At 39.8% G+C, this 22606-nt stretch overlaps 1 protein-coding gene and 1 long non-coding RNA gene across 2 annotated transcripts; both read right to left on the bottom strand.

Annotated features, from left to right (window-relative positions):
- Positions 1 to 11190: 11190 nt before the first annotated feature.
- On the bottom strand, positions 11191 to 14011 carry LOC120292278. Its single transcript, XR_005550073.1, has 2 exons — positions 12781 to 14011; positions 11191 to 11441 (listed from the first exon to the last, which is right to left on the bottom strand). It is a non-coding gene; the product is annotated as an uncharacterized LOC120292278 (long non-coding RNA).
- A 3730-nt stretch (positions 14012 to 17741) lies between these two features.
- On the bottom strand, positions 17742 to 20943 carry LOC104438521 ((-)-germacrene D synthase-like). Its single transcript, XM_010051685.3, has 7 exons — positions 20740 to 20943; positions 20054 to 20333; positions 19334 to 19709; positions 18890 to 19108; positions 18641 to 18779; positions 18258 to 18509; positions 17742 to 18151 (listed from the first exon to the last, which is right to left on the bottom strand). Exons 1-7 carry the CDS (start codon positions 20878 to 20880, stop codon positions 17855 to 17857), a joined length of 1704 nt encoding a protein of 567 aa, XP_010049987.2. The 5' UTR covers positions 20881 to 20943; the 3' UTR covers positions 17742 to 17854.
- Between the last annotated feature and the right edge of the window lie 1663 nt (positions 20944 to 22606).

Here is a 22606-nt window from a genome sequence, read left to right as displayed (position 1 = left end):
TTTGAATTGGCTACTGTCAACAGGGAGGAAATCATGACAGTTGAAGCGGTCTTCAACCCCCTATTCAAGATAATGACGTTAGGACTTGGAAACCTGACTTCTTGTTCCAGACGCATACTCTCGCAATAAGTAATTGCCATCAGAGAATTTGAGGTTTGATTGTCCATCTCAAATTCCATAGAAGCTTGAAGTACATGACTTTGCTCAATACTACTAATGGTCATGTGGTCAAAGACAAAATTCCACAGAAGGAAGGCGTTGCAAATCATCAATCGTGTGCACAGGGCCATAAATGAGGGGGGCCAATCAAAAGAGACATTGAACTATGTCAAAGACAAAAGGCCATCATTGACATTCAAGTATCCCTAAGAGTCAGCAAAAACAAACTCTGAGGAAGGGTAATTCAGTATCGTTTCCAATACTCCCGCTCTTTGAACTCGCTTTTGACATGTTTTCCCTATTGGCAGGAAGCATCGGGATTCAAGAGTCAAACTTGATGGTTAGGTTTCGCAAATCAATATTGGCCAAGCTAGTACGTGGAAATGACCCACATCGAATTCACCTGACTTCGTGTAAAATGACGTGTCATCCAAGAGCCAATAATTGACCTAACGAAGCAAAAGACATAGGACTTTGTGTCCCACTCACACTTCAGGTCCATCCAATCATCTGCGAACCAGTGAAGGGTAAAATTGTATCGCTTCCAGTTATTCGACTCTTGAAAGAGTTACTGACTAACATGATTCCTTTTATCTGTTGTAGGATCACCTGACTGTCAAAAACAAGGATAACAAATCAATGAGAGGCATGACAAACTCTCCTAAGCAAAATGGCGTCTTGAGTAATCACCAAAGCAAATGACAGAAAATCTTTAGGCCTCAACTCACATTTGATTTTGGCCAAACTAATTGATCTACTTGTACATTTTCTCTTCTGCAGGGGCAAAAGCAGAAAGGCCCGTCAAATCCATGATCAGATCCCCAACCCTGGCTGATCCTTCTTATGTCATGTCCCTACTTAATAGGGACAACCATCGACACCCCTTTGTGAATGACCCTTTTGATGTTCAAAATTTAACAGTACTATTCTGTTGACCCTTAAAGCTACCAACAAGGTCTTTTTGAGAGCACGAACTCTATCACATCATACACTGCATGCCTTTTTCCAGGTGAATTCTGCATGATGATTTTGTCTGTCTAAATCACTGATTCCATTGAGGATTATTAGAATAGACAACTAATTGAAGAATACAAAATTGATTAAGCGTGCTGGATGAGGCACGTCAGAATAATGACAGGCAAGCCATATCCTACACACAGTTCCCCATCTATACACTTGTGAGATGAGTGCAGAAAATTCCATGACTACAGGGTAAAGAGTTCTCTCGCAAATGGTACGATGACCAAAGCAGTAAGGGGCATTTCATCGCTCACTTTGAGCCCCATACACTGACAAATTTCTACCCTACCCTCGTCAAAGAACCACCCTACACTGGGGCAAGTCGATGGCAAGTCAACATCACGAGGTGAGAAAAGGGATAGGAATTCTCTTGCTCGAACTTCCATCAATCTTTGAGTGTCTTTATTGCATTTGAATACTCGCGTTAAGTTAAGTGCCCCAGAGTCATGAAGAGCATTTCTTTCTTTACGCACTTGTGTCCATTGTACAACTCAAGTGAGCCTGTAAATTCACCCTCTCATTGAGGCAAAGCAGAAGCTACTGCCATCTGAGCAACATAATCAGAAACGCCGGCAAAAGATGAAGACTCAATAGTCTAACAAAGGCGTTTGCTTGAACCTGTCAAGATCAGCTCTCAAGCAACAAGAACAAAATAGGGGCATAAAAAAGCAGTATACCTGGTAAAAGCAATGTCAATGCCCATGAATGAAGAACTGGAATAAAAATAGGGGCATGAAAAAAAGCAATGTGCCTGGTAAAAGCAAGGCCAATGCCCCCCAGTCAAATATACAGCCAAGAAAAAGTTGCTGTTGTGGTCCATAGAACCTCTATCTTACAAGAAAGACAAGTGACAAATGCCGAAACAGTCACCAACTCTCACCCTCTTACATATGAGCCAAGTCTACGCTATATTCCCATTGTAAAAGTCTCTTCGGACTAGGGCACTTCAATTAACGTAGGATTTCATGTGTATATAAGCATCGCTCGAAGAAGTACGAGCAAGATTACTCTATCTATTTTCACAGGATTCTTGACTTGCAAACCTGGAGATGATCGTGCAGCACTTCGTTCATGAGCCTCGACCTCGACGGTCCCATTTGATGAGCCGTTGACCGAGTCTTCATCACAATTTCAACAAAGACCTCTCACATTGGTAAAGTCGTACCACTTGCGAGAATACTCAGACCCCTGCTGACGTGATGACAGTGAGAAGCGTGGTCCTTATAAATCCTGCATCAATGGTCAGGATAGCCTTTTCCATGAGAGTGAGCGAAAAGTCCTTTCAGACTGAAAGTCCCTCATCTGGCATGCTCAAGACATCTACATTCTAAATGAAGGTTGTCTTTCAAAATCTTCCCCAGTGAAATTCGAATGATACAAAACTAACAAAATTATCATGCATGAATCTCATTTGAACTCATACAATCATGTGTGCATACTGTGCAAATAGCATACATACTATCAAAGATTAGAGATATTGCCAGGTAAGTATATCCCTATCCCTATTTGTCTTAAGGTACCTACCACTGTCCAAGTACTCTCTTCTTGACACTTGACTTGTTCGAGTCGTTCCTTGAGTTTGGGTGCTTGCAACTGTCTAAGTATCCCCTTGTCTTTGAGTACCCACCACTTGCTGAGTATCCCCCTGTTTTTGAGTGCCTGCCGTTACTCAGGTGCTCCCTCTGTTGACACTCAATTTATCTTTAAAGTTTGGATGATTGCGACTGTCCAAGTATCCTCTTGTCTTCAAGTACCAGCCATTGTTCGGATACTACCTTTTCATAACACTCAACCTACCCGAGTTGTCCCCAAATAATATAGTAGCTGTTCAAGCATTCCACTGCGTTATGCACTTGCAGTTACCCAGGTATGCTCTCTTATCATCATGACACTTGGACCTGCCTAAGTGGTCTCAGATCATATCATTAAATACTTGTGATCATCCAAGTATTCCAGTACTTTGTACACCTGCGGCTACCCGGGTGTCCCACCCCTTTCAAGTGCCTGTGGCCATCCAAGTAAGCCTCGTACCACATTCAAATTCTCATTACCAGGAGGTGAGAGAACTTCACGAATATGCGAGGCACGTCCTCAATATTCCCATTACCAGGAGGTGAGAGACCTTCACGAATATGCGAGGCACGCCCTCGATATTACCATTACAGGAGGTGAGAGACTTTCACAAATATGCGAGGCACGCCCTTGATATTCCCATTACTAGGAGGTGAGAGACCTTCACGAATATCCCAGGTACGCCCTCGATATTCCCAATTACCAGGAGGTGAGAGACCTTCACGAATATCATAGGTACGCTCTCAATATTCCCAATTACCAGGAGGTGAGAGACTTTCACGGATATCCCAGGTACGTCCTTGATATTCCCCTTTACCAGGAGGTGAGAGACCTTCATGAATATGCGAGGCACGTCCTGATATTCCCTTTACCGGGGAGGTGAGAGACCTTCATGAATATGCGAGGCACGTCCTCAATATTCCCAATTACCAAGAGGTGAGAGACCTTCATGAATATCTAAGGTACGTCCTCGATATTCCAATTACCAGGAGGTGAGAGACCTTCACGAATATCTCAAGTACGCCATCAATATTCCCAATTACCTGGAGGTGAGAGACCTTCACGAATATCTCACGTACACCCTCAATATTCCCATTTACCAGGAGGTGAGAGACCTTTATGAATATACGAGGCACGTCCTCAATATTCCCAATTACCAGGAGGTGAGAGACCTTCACGAATATCTCAGGTACGCCCTCAATATTCCCAATTACCTGGAGGTGAGAGACCTTCACGAATATCTCAGGTACACCCTCAATATTCCCATTTACCAGGAGGTGAGAGACCTTTATGAATATACGAGGCACGTCCTCAATATTCCCAATTACTAGGAGGTGAGAGACCTTCATGAATATCCAAGGTACATCCTCGATATTCCAACTACCATGAGGTGAGAGACCTTCACGAATATCCCAAGTACGCCATCGATATTTCTCAATTGCCAAGAGGTGGGACACCTTCACAAATATCCAAGGTATGTCCTTGATATTTCCAATTATCAAGTACCCCTTCAATGCTTGTGAATGTCCAAGTATCCCCCAAGAATTCATACTTGTGATCATCCAAGTACCCCTTCAATACCTATGATCAGCCAAAATATCCATTTTGACGCTTGCAAAGGCCCAAATATCCTTCAGGTTAGTACTTTTGAATATCCAGGTACTCTTTGATATGCTTGTGAATGTCCAAGTATCTTCCAGAATCGATGCCCTGAGAAAGGTCGGCGCATCCTCCCGAGAAAAGTCGGGTCCAGCTGTTGTCTTTGACAAAGGTCAAACACCCCCATAAAACAGATGCCCTGAAAAAGGTCGGTGCATCTCCCGAGAAAGGTTGGGTACCAACTGGTGTCCTCAATACAAATTAGGCACCCACAAATGAGATGCCCTGAGAAAGGTCGGTGCATCTCCCGTCAAGGCGATCGAAGAAAGGTTCAAGTCCTAGACAGATCATTGATTATTTTAACGGGTGACCGAAGAATGGTTCGGGTCCTGGAGAAGCAATTTCTCGTCATGGCAACCGAAGAATGGTTTGGGTCCAAGACAAACCATTGATTGCTCCAACAAGTGACTGAAGAATGGTTCGGGTCTTGGAAGAGCAATCTCCCGTCAAGGCGACCGAAGAAAGGTTCGGGTCCTAGACAAATCATTGATTGATTTAATAGGCGACCGAAGAATGGTTTGGGTCCTGGAGAAGCAATTTCCCGTCACGGCGGCGAAGAACGGTTCAGGTCCTGGAGGAGCAATTTCCCATCAAGGCGACCGAAGAAAGGTTCGGGTCCTAGACAAATCATCGATTGTTTTAACAGGCAACCGAAGAATGGTTCAGGTCCTAAAGAAGCAATTTCCCGTCACTGCAACCGAAGAATGGTTCGGGTCCTGGAGGAGCAATTTCCTGTCAAGGCGACCGAAGAAAGGTTCTGGTCATAGACAAATCATTGATTATTTTAACAGGTAACCGAAGAATGGTTCGGGTCTTGGAGAAGCAATTTCCCGTCACGGCGACCGAAGAATGGTTCGGGTCCGAGACAAACCACTGATTGCTCCAACGGGCGGCGAAGAATGGTTCGGGTCTGGATGAGCAATTTCCCATCAAGGCGACCGAAGAAAGGTTCAGGTCCTAGACAAATAATTGATTGTTTTAACAGGCAACCGAAGAATGGTTCAAATCCTGAAGAAGCAATTTCCCGTCATGGCGACTAAAAAATGGTTCAGGTCCGAGACAAACCACTGATTGCTCCAATAGGCGACCGAAGAATGGTTCGGGTCCTGGAGGAGCAATTTCCTGTCAAGGCGACCAAAGAAAGGTCCGGGTCCTAAACAAATCATTGATTGATTTAACAGGCGACCGAAGAATGGTTCGGGTCCTAGAGAAGCAATTTCCCATCACGGCAACCAAAGAATGGTTCGGTCTGAGACAAACCACCGATTGCTCTAATAGGTGACTGAAGAATGGTTCGGGTCTTGGAGGAGCAATTTCCCGTCAAGGTGACCGAAGAAAGGTTCGGGTCCTAGACAAATCATTGATTGTTTTAACAGGCGATCGAAGAATGGTTCAGGTCCTAGAGAAGCAATTTCCCGTCACGGCAACCGAAGAATGGTTCAGGCTCGAGACAAACCACTAATTGCTCCAATAGGTAATCGAAGAATGGTTTGGGTCCTGGAGGAGCAATTTCCCATCAAGGCGACCGAAGAAAGGTTCGGGTCTTAGACAAATCATTGATTGTTTTAACAGGTGGCCAAAGAATGGTTCGAGCCCTGAAAAAGCAATCTCTTCATATCACCAGGTAAGATGACACCTTGATAATTGCCAAACTCGGGGTTCACGCCCTATCTCACTTATTCCCGATAAGTAACTACAGGTAGCTTCTTATCTGTCTTAGTATATGTAAAGTTATATTGCCCTTTTTCTACATAGAATAATAGGTCCCAAATAAAATATAATATGCTACGCATGCATGGATAAAATTTAGTCATCAGTTTGTCTTTGAATGCAACCTCTGCGAGCTCACCTCCAAAGAGGGGCAGCTGTTGACGCCTAAATTATTCCTCTTTTTTTAATTAATTATTTTTTTTATATTATTTTATTTCATTTTTATTTTATACTTTGTCTTTTTCAAAAAAACAGAAAAAAAAAACAGACAAAACAAAAGTAAAGCAAAAAAGAAATAGCCATGGGCCCCTATGGCCCATTTTTTTCTCCAAGCCTAGCCCTCTTCAGTCATCTTCCTCCACCGTCCGCCTCTGCAGCACATGTACCGGGGGCGCGACGCCGGAGCGGAGGGGAGGAGCAGCGACAACGCACGTGGAGCAGCTGTAACCAAACGACGATGGGACGTGGAGTAGGGGAACAGCTGGCGTCGGATGGGACGACGATTCGGCCGACGAGGGCCACAGAGCCGACGGTCGAGCTCCGTCGACCGGCCACCCCTCGGCCTATAAATAGGCCATCTATCCCCGACGAAAGGGACACAGACGGCGAAGAGGAGATCGCCAACGGTAAGCTTCGATAGCTTCCCCTGAGAGACTTCAGGGGAGGCCCGAAGACAAGCCGCTGGAGATCTTGAATCTAGCCGGAGAAGCGAGTACAGACACACACGGAGAAAGGAGAAAGGGAGAGGGATCGAGGTCGCGACCCTTGGACACTCCACTGAGAGACTTTAGGAGGGCCGAGGGCTCGCGGCTTCGGATATGGGTTTCGCCGGAGTAGAGAGAGAGAGAGAGAAACGCAGGAGCAAAGGGGATTCACGTGGGGTCTCGCCGTCGTCGTCGTCTTCACCCTCGCCGCACCATTGTTGAGCAGGTATCGCATTGTCACAGTTGCCCTCGCCATCTCTCTCTCCGTAAGTCCAGTCATCGCCGCCGTCGCCGCCGTCTTCGTCATCGTCACCGCTACGCCTCTTCGACGCCCTCAATTCGGAAACCCTAAGGTTCCCGATTTTCCGGGTCGCGATCCGGGTCATTGGGTCGGACCCGGATCAGGAACCAGGTAGGGATTCCGCAAATTATGGAGGCGGCGGGGAGTTGGGTTGCGATTTGGGTCGATCCGAGTAGGGTTTTCGCAGGGGAGCCGGGTCGTAGAGTGGGTATTCGGAGCGGGTTGTCGGGTCGGGCTGGGCGTATCCAAACGCTCAGCCATGACGCCGTTTCATCCAAAAAAAAAAAGGAAAAAGGAGAAAAATCCGAGTCGGGCCCGCAACGCGGGCCTGTCCGTGTTCAGGTCGCCAGGCCGGGTTGGATCCGGCCCGCGGCCGACCCGAGCCTTTTTAAATTATTTTAATTTTAAATAATATTTTAAATAAATAATAAATAAATAATTTATTTTCCAAAAAATCAAAAATAATTTATTTTCGAAAAAGTATTAAAAAACATTGTATTTTCTAAAAATCCAAAAATATTAAAAAAATTATTTTCCGAAAAATATAAAAAAATCAAAAATATTCCATATTTTCCAAAAAATGCCAAAAATTCATGGAAAGGCCAAAAAATTCAGAAAAAGCCAAAAAGACTTGTATTTTTCCAAAAATACCAAAAAATCCAAAAAAAAAATCCCTTTTATGTCCAAAAAAATTTGAAAATGACTCAAAAATGTTTTTCCTCCCAAAAATGCATGGAGAATCCCTTGAACATCCAAAAAAAAAAAAAAAAAAAAAACCTCAAGGTTTAAACAAGATTAGGTACCGAAAGGACATTAGTGATTAACTAGTATAATCAAGTCCCCGATCCTAATTTCTCTGGTTATGCAGGAGTGAGTATTTCTCTCGATATTTCGCTTGGGTTTCTAATCAACCCACCCCAAATCAATTAGTGGCGACTCCATTTTAAAAATTGATTTATAGGTTAGCCTCCTTAGGCGCTCGTACCTGATTGCGGGCACCGAAAAAAAAAGAGGTCGCGACAAAATCCATGGGATTTTGTTATATCTTATCCATTGTTTGGTGATTACGGTAATAAAATTAAATATATCCACATCATATCATATATATTATTTCGTTAAAACGCCTTATCAATATAAATTAACCACAAATTTTACAAACGAAAATAATAAAAATCTTTCGTAACCAAATTTATTTTTATTTTTATTTTCCTCTCTCATTTTAATTTTTTTATTTCTTTCTTCCATTTCCATCATTCTCTAATAAAATTTTATTAATAGAAAACTATACTAATAAGCCTGAATTAAATTCAAATATATAAATAAAAATAAATTAAATTAAAAATAATTTTTAATTTTTTAATTTTGAATTTCTTATATTAGAATTCAAATATTATTATACTAAAATATAATTTTGAATTTGTTAATTAAAGAATTTTTATTTGAGAAAAATTTCCTATAATGAATATTAGAAATCATATTCATTTTTTTATCACTTTTCCCCATGGGATAATTTCATCCGGCCTATATACCATTTATATCCAATTCTATCTTGTCTTTGAACAGATATCAAACACAAGATAGAATAAATTTTATCACATCTTAAATTTTATTCTGACTGTCAAGCGCAATCTAAATGTAGATTAGCCGGGTTGGGAAGTGGGTGCTCTTATCACCCGATCCCGTGACTTATTGAGAATTTTTGCTGGCCTTTCCTTAGCTCGTTGCAATAGGGAAACGAATTTAGTTGTCGATTGGGTTGCTAAGGCCTAATGTTCTTGAAGGTTATCTGGCAACTGGGTCTTGTATCCCCTTTTGCTCTTTTTTATTTACTTTGCTATAATGCAAGAGACTTGTATTAACTAAAACTTTTATAAGTGAATGATACTTTTCTTCCAAAAAAAAAAAACCATTATATAAAGAAAATGTGCCTCTAAGGACCATCCAGTATGAATTTCTTTTCCCATATCATCCTCCGACTTCTTCCGATCGCCACATCAGTTCAGTCAGAGATTGATGGGAGATGGACCTGACCAGAAAATTTAGACAAGTTTCAAGAATTAATTAGAATAAATTAAAATTTCAATGATTTGGTAGAAAACTATGTATATTTTAGGGATAAAAAGTGTTATTTTATTTTGTAGGTGTAAGTATTTTTTTTTTTTTTTAAAGTCTTCGTGGACATCACAAGGTTTTGATGTTGATGATTTTGAGCAGAAAAAGAGTCTCTACGGTGAGGCACCATTGAATAAAATAAAATGAGTAAAATCTCCCTCGTCTATTCTTTTACCTGTTATAAAAGTTTCCCTTCTCATAGTAAAAGAGTCTCTTGCCTGGTAAAAAAAATATTCATTACACGGTAAATGTTACTGATTTTGTGGTTGAAGATCTAATTTATGGTAAAAGAAGTCATGATGGGGGTAAAGGAACTGATGCGTGCTAAATGCTAATCGTCCTTGGGAAATGAAAGTTGCTTCGTATATATAAGTTGGTTTTATTAGCGAAAGTAACTTATTCTTTGCAAACACAAAAGTTCGTTTTTTTTTCATTTACCACCGAAAAGTAATTTAGCATCATTACTGATGAGAGGTTATCAATGGGCTGAGCCTGGGCCAAGCCGGGCCTGGCCCAAGCCCCCTCATTAACAAAATATTTCATAGTAGTTTGCGGGCTGGGTAGGACCTAATTAATACAGGCCCTTGCCTAGGCCCACACAGATATGCTTTAGGCAGGCCTATGTGCAGCCAGGCCCACTATTAAGTTAACTACCAATAATTACGATTTATTGATTAAAATTATTATTTTAAAATTAATTTTACTTTAAATGGAAAAAAATCCTATCAATATGTATGGTTTACAACGAGTTCATGAGCTTTATCAAAATTAAATTAAAATTTATCATTAGCTATTGTGGTAAAAATAACTTGTGCTTTGTAAACCCTAGTCGTTCTTACCAAATGCTGGAGTTCATAATAAATACAAGTTGTTCCTGGTAAATACTAGTCTTTTTTTAGCATATACAAGTTGTTCTTACTCACCACAGGTTGTCTTTGATATATAAAGTTGCTCTTACTAATTATAATTTTTCATTTTTCTCATTTGTTCTAATAACAATGTAGATTACTAATTATAGCTCTACCTTATCGAGTGAAAAGTTCATTTGAAGTTCTACCGGAAATGGGAAAGTTTACAAAAAAAAAAATTTGCCACAAGTTCTTGAGCTTTATTATGCCTAAAAATAATGTTACTTTTGGAGAAATGAGGTTATGATTGGTTAAATATAACTTGTTCTCATAATATCTGAGCCGTTCTTGATAAATGCAAATTGTTCTTGGCAAATACAAATTGCTTTTGAAAAATGCAAATTGTTCTTTGTAGAGATTAGTTACTTTTGCTATCAACTTGTTCTCGATAATCATAATTTTTTCAAAGAGGATGTTCTTATAGTTGAACTAGCTATCTTAGCTGACTGCATGCTTCAAGCTCAGAAGAAGGTTTGACCACAAGCTTCGTCTGAAAAATCTATCTGATGACCTCGGGTGCAACCGATGAATAGAATGGTCAAAAACCAAACTGAATGTTACTTTTCTTGTGCAGGATTGAAATGTCTATGCCATGATAACATTGTCCGCATATATCAACAAACTAAGAGTTTCTTTTCTTGGGTATTTGCTGTTTTGCAAATTGTAATTTATGGGCCCTCCACGGTGCTTAAATGAAGCTTTAGGGCATTCGACTCATGAAGACGATCAATCATGACAATGTGCAATGTGCACAGTGAAGAACAAAACTGAGTCGGGTTGGAATTAACTTGCACAAGCATGAATTTAAAGGCCTTTCCTACCAACTATCCCATGGTCAACGCTCCTTATCACTCCAATCTCTAAACTTCACTCTAATACCACTTAAACAGGATGTCATGTCCCGATCCTCAGGCACGCACATATTCTTTTACTTTGTCGATTTTAAAATGCGATATCCTAGAACTATGTATCGCCGACCCTTTCGTTTTTAATAGCATATGCGGAAGTAGTTATAAATCCCCAAATAATAAAACAATGGGATAGAAAAAGTAATGCCACATTTTTCATATTGAAATTCGCAACCATACTTTTATACAGAGCATAACTCAAGTGCTTCGCAAAACTATTCACACATATACAGGGTTCACAAAAGAGGATGGAATCTCAGTCCTCATTAGGGTCGTACTTAGGATCCTCCTCAAGATTATTCTCTTCTTCAAAATCTTCCTCCTCCTCAGGTTTCACATCAGGGTTCTTCTCCTCAGGTTCCTCCTCCTCAGGCTCCTCATCAGGGTCCTAAAATGGTTATACAATAACCATTAAGATCACGTCTCAGCGAATTCTATCCCCTAAGACTCAATTAGTAAACCAATATGCTAACTAGGCTACCTATGCACGCACGGGTCAGATGACTTATCTTGGTCTCAGTTCCTTCCTACAAGTCAATATATATATCAAATATACACGATCACATCACATCAATCAGATCGAATCATTGATCAATCGACTTAGTCGATTACATGTCATCTCGCCCATTTCTTGGTAGGCTCATCTCATTTACTCAAATTCACTGCTAAATTACAGCTCAGCGAGCATGGCCTACACGGTCATCTCGAATATTCAATCCCAATGCTGAATTACGGCTCAACGAGCACGGCTTACTAAAACTTTGGCAGTAATGCTGAATTACGGCTTAGCGGGCAAGGCTTACTAAATCTTCGGCGATTAATATTGAATTACAACTCAACGTGTACAACTGGTTCTAAATTCGGTGATAGATTATAGTCTAGTGGACACAACCATACTTTGGTGGAAATACTAAATTACGACTCAGCAAGCATAACCGATTCCAATTTTGGTGGTTTCCATGTCCTATTCCACACTGTCACACACCAATCATACATCATTTCATCTTTCAATAGTCTGCTCAATGTGACTAATAACCCTCACACGATTAATTACTCTCGGCCAAAGACTGTGTGCTTTACACTTAAAATCTTCAATCAAAATAATAATTGGCTTATTTCCCTCATATTAATGATATCCGATAAAAATTTATCGTGTGTGGGTACATGGTTAGCCTTAGCCAAAATACCATACTCTTCCTTTCCATAATTCCCACCATTTTCTGTAGTCCACCAAAACATTTTTTTGGCATTAGCAACCGATGCCCGTTTATTTTTCAATTAATAACCAAAGATTATTCAATTAAAGAATAATTCTCAATTTCACCAATAATTCAATTCAACACAAAATAAAGATCAATTAAATAAATGGACTGCACTATGACAATCAACATAAAATTCCAGTCGTTGGCTATCCCTCTCTAATTTCCGGAAAATAAATAATTAAATAAATAATTTCGAAAATTAATAAATAATTACTAAAAATCCAATTTAGGCCTGTATTGCCTAATTGAAGCCCGAGACGGATCATGAAAAATCCTGAGATGCATTCAGTAAATATTAGGAGCTATCTACTTGCTAATGACTATGTCTAACCACCTAACATGCATCATTAAGTCACTAATTTAATTGTTCTAAACTAATCTAACCACCTAATTGTACCTAATTAAATCTAATCAACCCTTACGCATCATTAGCAAACTAAGAAAGCATTAGTGAACAAAACTCACTTGCTTTACAAAGATCGGATCACCACGACGATGGCGCAACGGCAGCCGAAATCCAAGTTTTCGGTGGTGTCGACGGACACTCGGGTCAGGCCCAACAGGTCTTGCAAGCCCACAGAAATTTCTGGGCTTGGTTGATAGTTTTGGGCTTCAAATAAACTGAACCAAGGTTGGGCTGCTGGGCTGAAAATGAATTCGCGGGCCACAGCTTGGCTTCGAATGGGCTGGACCCAAAGCTGAAGATTGAACTGGGCTTGCTGCGACTGGGCTTCAAGAATTCACTGGGTCCGCGGGCTTCAAAGGCTGAATCTCACATGGGCTGCAGCTGGAATTAACGGGCCGAACAAAGAAGCAGGTGCTGAACCGGCCCCAAAGGCTGGATGAACTGAAGACACGCGCGGCAAGATCGAAGGAGAGAGCAGCTTCGGCCGCTTGCTGGAGTCAACACACGGGCAGGGGATCAGCTGGTGTTGATTGGATGCGTCGCTTCGGTGGAGCAATAGACGACACGGGCAGCTGCGGAAATTTTGCTGGTCTTCAGTGGCCGCTTGAAGCCACGTACCTGGATTGGCTGAAGCTCGAATGGCTTTGCTGGGTCAACAAACCGCCGTTTTGTTGACTCAAGCTCGCTAGACTGAAGACGCGCAGCAGCTGGAGAAGTCGTTGGTCTTCAAGATGCGCTGGAGTTGACTGAGGACGATGGAGACTCGGTGGGGCGGCAGCGGGATGGAGCGGCTGAGTCGGTAGGATTTACGGGGTCAACAAGATAGGGAGCTGCTTCGTTCGGTGCTGCCAGTGTGAGGGAGAAGCGCGGGTCAACGGAGGGCTTCTGCTGGTCCGTTTGCTGACCGAGGGCGACGACGCTGAGGACGTGTGGCGCTGCAGCTTCGTGGCTTCGGTTGTTGAAGAAGATGGGGGCTTGGACGCGTGGGCGTGAGATGGAGAAAGAGATGGGGGTCGGCGGAGTTGCTTCGCTGGCCTTGAAGAGTTCGGTGGTCTTCGCTTCGGTGTAGCTGGCGACGAAAGGAAGCAAGGCTTGCGGACGAGTGAAGATTTCTTCGGTGGATGGTCAACAGAGAGAGCTGGAGTTGAGAATTTCGGTGGGGCGAGAGCTGAGTTTCGGATGAAAACCAAAAAATGAAAACAAGGCAGCTTGTTCCGGTTCTGGGGAAAGGGGAGACCGACGTTTGATGATGGATCGCAGCTGGAGGAGTGCTCGGCAAGATTGAAAAGCTTGAAGTCCAACATCTTTATCCATCTAATTGAATACAATGTCCCTCTAAATATCTTGATTCAATTAAAGCTTGGTCCCCCTAAAGCCCACACAAATATCTAATGTCTCATAATACTTTCTAGCTTGTAATATCCACCAAATTACCCATTCTGATGCCAAAAATATGTAGCCCTACTAGATTTTGAGCTTCGATTTCTTTACAAATTCCCCAGATTTGATGTCTAATTTCCTCGAAGAAAAAGCCTATACCATTTCTACAGGTGCCCATTGCCAAATAGCTCGGCATGAAAGTCAAAACTCCCTTAAATTCGGCCCGTACGAATTTCCGTTAATTTTCCGCAACATCCAAAACGATTTTCCATAAAAATCTCGGAATCTCTGAAAAATCTTCTGAGACTAAGTCGACGTTCCTAGAATTTATTGTGACATGACAGAATCTTCACTTTCTGAAATTGGATTCAAATTCACGGTTAATTTACATTCGACAGGTGTTTAGCGTGACCTAGGTTACCAGATAACTTTCAAAAAAATTTAGTGCAAATGACATGTGGTCGATTTTTTTCAAGTCATAATGAACTCACTCGACACATTGGTGACTCTTGGTTGTCGTGAAAATCTCAATGATTCAAATGCGACACAGGTACCAAAACAATAAGAAAATCAGTTTAGTGTCGGCCGACGAGAATTTTCCAATTTAGTGGTATCACCCACGATTAGTCACACATCTCAGTCAAACCGACCTATCACTGATCTCAAATTGATTTATATATATGCCATAATGACCTCTAAAATGAGCATGGTCGAATAGCCGATTTTTGATCGAATTCTCAAGTTTATTATTGCATTAAAATTTCTTAATGACTTCCTCAGATAGTCTAGTTATCTCGAGAGTGATTAGCTCTGAGAACATTCCTATAGACGCGTCAATGAAATGCCCAATTTATTCAATAGAAAACAGGGTTGAAAACCTAGGATTTGATCGTTGTTATATAAATTGAGTTAAAGGAAAATAAGCCTCATTTTCGCTCAGGCTTTAGATTTCTATTTTAGTGGTTTAATTGGATAGAGAAATTTTCATTTCCAGGTGATTTTCGTACCCAATTTTTGGGACTGAATTTTTGGCCCAATTCCTTCCATCAATCTTGATTGATGGGTTTTCCACCAATAATAATAATAATAATAATAATAATAATAATAATAATAATAATAATAATAATAATAATATCTGTCCAGATTACCTAGCTTTCAAGGGAAAAAAAATTATAATAAGAGGCTCTCTTTTAGGTGAACATCGCTAAACATTTACAATGCAAAATCCAGAAATAAATGGAAGATTATGAGCTAAATCCAAATTTATGTAGCCTATATATTGTTAAGGCTGTCTCACATTGGTTGTGAAGAAAGGAGTTGATAGTGTGAGGGAAAATCTTACTCTTTGAGTTAACTTTTGGGGTGAAAGAGACCCAAAAAATCTAACACTAGTATTAGAGCCTACGTTGCCAATAAGTTTAGATCCAATAGTCACAAGTTACAAATTATTGGGGCCTATGGTCAGTTTATAAGTATGAAGAAAAGTTTCACTTTTAAGTTAGCTTTTAGGGTGAGAGAGGCTTAAGACCACCCAAGATATATAATACTAGTCCTATGGGGCGGCCTCATAGGAAATGGCCTTGTCGATTGAACCATGAAATTGAGATAAAGTTATAGGGACATCATAATTTCCTCGTGCATAACTAAACCCTCGAACCATCATGTCTCATACAACACTAAAATGAATAATAGCTATCATGTGGCTAGATGACTAGATGACTGTCCCATCGAGCCCTAGAACATTAGGTTTGCAACTTTGCACGAATAACTCTAAATTGATGGATAGCAATTCCATAAAGACATTCATTTTTATCATTAAATTGTGAACCTAACATCGAAAGATCTTAGAAAGACCATTTGTTTTTCAGAGGTCTCTCACTAGTATTCTCATTTAGGTTACAACAAGTAGAGATGTTGTTGAACCTTGTCAACGAAGAATTTCATCGAGAGGAGCACTTGTTCCAAGAGATAGTAGTGAACGTGGGAGCGAGCAAAGCGCATGGCACCCTAAAAGCCCCTTATAGCTAATACAGATAATGAGTGCATTATATTGAGCATTTGCAAAATCCTTTGGCAATAATTCATACTTAATTTTAGTGTAAAAGAATTTAACCACAAAAATATTATGTTTTAAGAACACATGGCCATGCAAACTTTTGTTCAATGACATGTGGCACTTCTAATTTTAACTAATAAATTTTGCAATGGAAAATGTAACAAGCAGAATGCACTCTCCTTCTTCTAGCACTATTAACACAAATTATTCAACAATATTATTAATTAACTAAAACTTATGCGATTAATAACAACCATTAATTAGTAAGACTATAACAATTTAATTAATAACATTCTATTATTAACATACATATTTCAATTCACACGTCGAACCCGAGACGATTTGAGTTCATGAAAATTACCGGCTGTGTTCTACAAAATTTACTTATTTGATTAAGGTCTCCATGTACTTGTCATACTAAGGCAAATAATACTTAACTCAAAATCTAAGTATCATTATCATAACACGAATTTTTGAATAGTACATAATTATAATATGGAAATTCTGAATGTCACGCTCTCCGCCTAACCTCAGGAATGAGAAACAAAATCAATGTCAACACGACCAGCTCATACATCGGGTGGCCATTCAATCGGTCAAAAGTATATACACTATCATATAGTTGCTTTTCCAGAAATAGCAAGGTAGATTCATGTAGGTTGGAATCCCCAGAAATAGCGAGGTAGATTCATGTAGGTTGGAATCTATTTGAGAACAAACATCATTTTGAAAGGTTAAAGTTTTGGGAATTGGGATGCATATGAACAACGACCAAATTGGTGGGTTTTATTTTGAACTTACACTAAAATTGATCGGAACCAAATTGCATTGGACAATTGGTACTACATTGCTTTCTAATAGTTTCTCTAGTTTTGACGGGTATCGGAGTCCCATGCCCGACTTCAATGAACTAGGGCCAAAGCATTGGGATTTGTGCACGGACACCAGGGTCCAGGGCCAGCCTCAATGAATTTGGGCTCCGCCTCAATAGGCCTAAGCCCAGGCTCTAGGGATTTAGCCATTAGCACCACGGTCCCGGATTTGGTACTAGGGGCCTAGGCCCAGGCACCTGAGTCCCTTATGCCATAGCTTGAGTCCATAGAGGGCTGGGCTCGGGCGCAGAGCACAGATTGCATTGCGTGGAACAAAATGTAAGATTACGTAACCTTCTTGTAAAAGAAATGGTATGATAGAGAATAGAATTTTTTGAGATAAGACATGATTGTTTAGTTACGTTGAAGATGATATGGATAATTATAATATGATTAGGACCATGCAAAGTAGGTTAAAGTTTATGTCGCAAGGGTATAGTGATTGTATAATCGCAAGATCAGGTATATGCGGCCAACAAATGAAGTAATTTGTCTGAACATATGAAACTTGGCTAGCTTTCTGTTAGATATTGTAATTAGTGCTGGTCACTATACTAGGACTGTCATAATCATATATGAAAAAATATTTGATATTTATCAAGAAACCGAACCGCTCATTATATAGAACATTAGTATATTCCAACATCACATTTTTACAGACTCCTTATTTTATTTCATTCAAAATCCACAAAAAAGGAGCTCTCAGGCTAGAGAACAGTAATATTTAGGGGTTGAAACAGAATTTAAATTACACACACAGCAGATTCGAAAACTGTCTAAAGCAATCTACGATGGCTTGGTAATTAAACTTGTTCTTCCAAACCATCACATCGGCAATGGATTGACGTACAGAGAAGTCACGTACTCTTTTAACTTGGTTCCAGCATGAGTGTAGATATCTATCTCATCTTTGTACATCACATGCATAGCTCGTACAAAGTTGAGAATTCGCACAAGGAGTGGCCTGGGGACGATGGCCGGACAGCACAACCCTTCATTAATGTCCTTCCATGCATCGGCCACTTGTTTACGGAGTTCCACCTTAGCCTCTTCCTCTGTAACTTTGTATTGTTTCATGAAACACTCCACTGAAGATGGCCCATGACCTCTCTCTTGCTCAAACTGTAAACACATATCTTGTGGAAATTACTTTTTTATCCTATTGATAAAATCTAATAGACAAAATTTAGATAAGTCAATGCTGTTCACTAGTAGAGCTTTCATATACCTTGTGTCCGGCGATGTCATCCATGAGCCGACCAACTAATTTTACAGCCTTCACCATCTTCGAGTTGCCGTATAACAACCAGTCAAAAGCATCTTTTGTTACAAAATCTTCCATTCCCAGCAACGACGTCACCAATAGCAACTCAACAGCAGCGGACGTTAATGCAATAGGCATGTACTCCTCCATCGTCGGTACGTGGTTTAGGTGGAACCATTTGGCTTCAGCGAAGTACGCTCTCACTAGGTTTTTCATCTAAGCATTTATCCTCAAACATAAAACTACGTCAATATTCAAGCTTTAAAGTGTTTGGTGGACTTAAATATTTTGTTGCCAGTGGACGGGATAAAAACTGCAATTGATCGATATAACTTCAAATGGCTTACTGCTTCTTTTGCATAGAAGAGTTGGTATGATTGTCCTTTGCTAGTCACCTCATAACCAATTTCATCATACAAATCAAGAACTGTCTTGTAACACGCTTGCATGTACTCTGGTAATCCTTCTTTGGCATTGATGTCCCAACTAAGTTCAGAGTTCAAAAAGTATCACACTCGACTCTAATAAACAATTGATCAAATTTGAACAAGTTTAGAATTGGTAAATTGAGAAAAGCATCTGAGTGCAAATTATACCTTTCAATTGCTTCTGTGAAGAGTCCTAGTTCTTCCAACGTGCCATTGACATCATAGATGTCATCGATAATGGAAACCACGCTGGCCACTTTGGTGAGTATTTCCCTGGCGGCTTCATAGTCTGACTCAAAATAAACTATTGACATCCAAAGATACATCTCCACCAGCCTATCTCTAGCAAATGGGAACTTCCTTTCTATATCTAAATTCTTCCACCACCTGTGGTTCACCAACAAATCCTGTTTAAGGCAAATACTTTCTATACACTTCATTGAGAGAATTATAGAAAGTATTTAGACCAATGAACCAAAGATAATAACACTCCTTGTAGATTTTACAAATGATTTTCAATTTAGGATAACTTGAAATTGTACAAATCAATCTATGACGATTGGGTGTTCTTAGCACATCTAGCTATTTCAGACATGCTATCATGAAGTTAACCTTGTAAGGTTGCCGAGTTCCTTCTGGTGTTGCTCTTGCAATAAGTTGAAATCGAGTTTAGCTAAGGCTAGCAAGACTTCATTATGCGAAGGCTTCTCTTGGTAGAGTGGAATGTACTGCCTTGCCTCTAGCCTTGGTATTCCCTTGTGGATTGGTTGATTTAGGGCATGACTCACTTGTTTTTTGAGGTTAGGGCTTGCTTTTCCTTCATCAATTGACTTGAGGTGAGTCATAGTAAAAGCAAGTGCATCATTCAAAACATCATCGCCATGAAACCTTGTATGGCAAGCTTCAAAAAGACTTAGTAATCCTTGCACATCAGCGATGAGTGATTCGTTGAAATTCCCATTGTTGTCCTTGAACTTGTTAAAAATTTCTGAATGGCCAAACAAAACGTGGGAAAAGATGTTATCATGAGATACTATGAAAAATTCATGTTCAACATATAGATCAACTGGAATCAATGGAAAAATTACGTATTAAACCGAGGAAATAGAAGAAGGCACTATTCACCTTTCAAAGCAGGAAATTTTTGTGAAGAACTCAAGATATGAAAATCATATAGAGAAAGTAAACTAACAAACGAATAAAAACTATAGTGAACTAAACATGTTAGCGATATTATGTGTTCACTCTAATCAATCAAATGGACAATCAAATTATTGTCTACGACATAATTGGGCCAACTGATCAATCAATGAGAATTAGAACATTTCATACCACATGAAATTGTGTAACCTTGTTGTCGCAACAATCGAAAGAGAAGAGCGGTTGTGTGTAGGTCACTGTCCTTGTTGCCGCTGTGAAAATTAAAATAGCTTTCGTGGATTTGTTCAAGCTGCTGATTTATCTCAATTTCAAAATGGTCGGCAATTCCTACATGTTGGATTTGATCGATCAAGTTCAACTTTTGCGAAGGTTTATCGATAGCATCTATCAACATCTTCCTCACTTCTCCTTTCAATTTCTCAATTCGGTCATCTGATTTGGTAGGAGAACTCTACACGAAAGTTCAAAAATAATTAGACGACATAAATTGTAAGAATGCAAGAAATATATTAGGTTGCCTATGACCTAATTAACCGCGATATTTAATGTGAACTGAAATTACCCAAAAATCATTCCATCATGACTAGTTTTTTTAATAGTGGAAAAATCGTTCCTACATATGTTAAGTCATATGTGCATGCCAAAGGTTCACGTAGAAATTTTGAATCATGTAAGGATCAACATATGCGAGGAGTTTCGAATCAACTAGCACTTCTTTTCTTTTTCTTTTTCAAATGCAGCGGGATGGTGCCCAGTCATTCAAGATTATCATTGTCTACGGCCTTAGCTTCTGGAAAACATAGAGATGAAAAAAATTTCCGAATATAATCCAAGAAAAAGAACAACTGAAATGCTACCATCGAGTTGGAGTCAGAAGCATATTTGAGAAAATAATCCCTCCATATGCTTGGATGAAAATTTGCTGATCGGCGTTCAGGGACGTGGCTTGAATCTTGAGCAGGAGAAGAAGATGAGATTGCCATAATCGGAAGAGACATTTCTTTTCCGCTGCTTTCTTGATTTAGGTGACGGAACAAAGGTAGATGAATGACGGTAGAGGGCAGAGGCTTTTCTGTGAGTGTCGGAACCTTCTTGATGGGTATTTATAGGCTGCTTTCTTGATTTAGCATGATGGACAAGTAGGTAGAATAGGGAACAGAAAAGGCAAACGTTTATTTTCACCAAAGACGTTTTTTTCATTTAATTTCGAGGTCTAATTGATATACCATGTTACTCAGGGTGTACTATACAAAAGTTTATCTCATGAATGCGACCATGGAAATAGGGGTAGCTCTTTCAAAATTCAACCTCACTATTGTGCGAACTGTTCTAACTCTGTGAATTTGATCATCTCCACTAAATTTGTTCTTCTAGGACACCTTTTTCTTTCTACGCTCGCGTAAATAAATAAACATCATTGATCTCTATAAGATTTTCCAAACAACTTAATATTTTTCTGACAAGAAAGTATATTGCATTACTACCAACTTAAGGAGGCAAAAGAACATTAGAATTGTCAAAAATTGTATACGACACTTACTTTAATATCAAAAGTTTTTGTTAGATCATTTAAGTGCCAACGACGAGAAATTCCAGCTACAAATAATACGTGATATTTATAATTTTAAAATTTATATGACTTGGCATATTATTTAAAAAATTCAATCTACTGAAGTGGTCTCTTTTTAATAACGACTGGAACTAAAATGATTACTTTAAATAAAATTTGACACTTAAATAATCACTATTTGCAATTTTTAGATGACATCATTTAGGTATTATGTACTAATTGATGTCGGCAAGCCATGTAGGACTAAGAAATTAATAAACTATGGCCACATTGGATTTCCGGCAACCCAAATTAGAAATGGCACTTAAATGATCGTCTTTTTTAAAAAACGACACTTGAGTGATCCAAAAAATAAATATTTTGTACAAAATTGAGTACCGTGCACAATTTTTAGCACTTCTAATGTCCTTCTCTCGCTTAAGGAAGACCACATGTATATAATATTGACACCTAAATTTTGGTTAATCATTTAAGAATAATTTATATAGAAGAATTATGGACTAACCTAACCCCTAACAAAAATAAATATCAAATATATTTTTTAGGGGCATTTTTCATGACAAATAGATAAGCTCATAAAATTGCATTTAAATTGGACCTATAGAGATTTGAGGTTCTGAGCTTAGTTGAATTATCTGGATTAGACCCGTCAAGAAGCAGAATTCGGCAGCCCAAGGAGAGGTAGTGGCCGAAAATCACAAGGAAAATGAGGACATTGAGCTTTAACAGAGTTGTGATTAGCCCTTTCAAGCTTAATTAAAATAGGCCCTTAAAGGATCAAAGTTTGATATTAATTGAGCCGGCAAATGAGCTAAGATTTAGCCAACCCATGCAATAATCTTGGCTGAAATTCACAAGGGAGAGGGGGCCTAATTGGCCTAAGTTAAGATTAATCCAGCCCATTAGAATTTAATTAGAAAAAACCTTAAGTCATTAAAGCGCATTGTCTTGGCAAGGCCGAACATCAATGTCGCTGTCTCTATGGCCCCCCACCGTCGTCGTCCATACACGTTAGCCCCGTCCTTGCACTACCGAACTTTAACATAGCTGTCCCTATGCACCCCCACCGGCAGACAGCATCACCGCCCCGTCCTTGCACTGCCGGCCACCGCGACTCTCGCAATCCATCCATTCGAATTTGGAAGTCAAATCTT

The sequence above is a fragment of the Eucalyptus grandis genome, chromosome 3 (genome assembly GCF_016545825.1).
Source record: "Eucalyptus grandis isolate ANBG69807.140 chromosome 3, ASM1654582v1, whole genome shotgun sequence".
NCBI classification, from domain to species: Eukaryota; Viridiplantae; Streptophyta; class Magnoliopsida; order Myrtales; family Myrtaceae; genus Eucalyptus; species Eucalyptus grandis.
The sequence above is the reverse complement of the archived record's forward strand: the minus strand, read 5'-3'. Positions and strand labels throughout refer to the sequence as shown.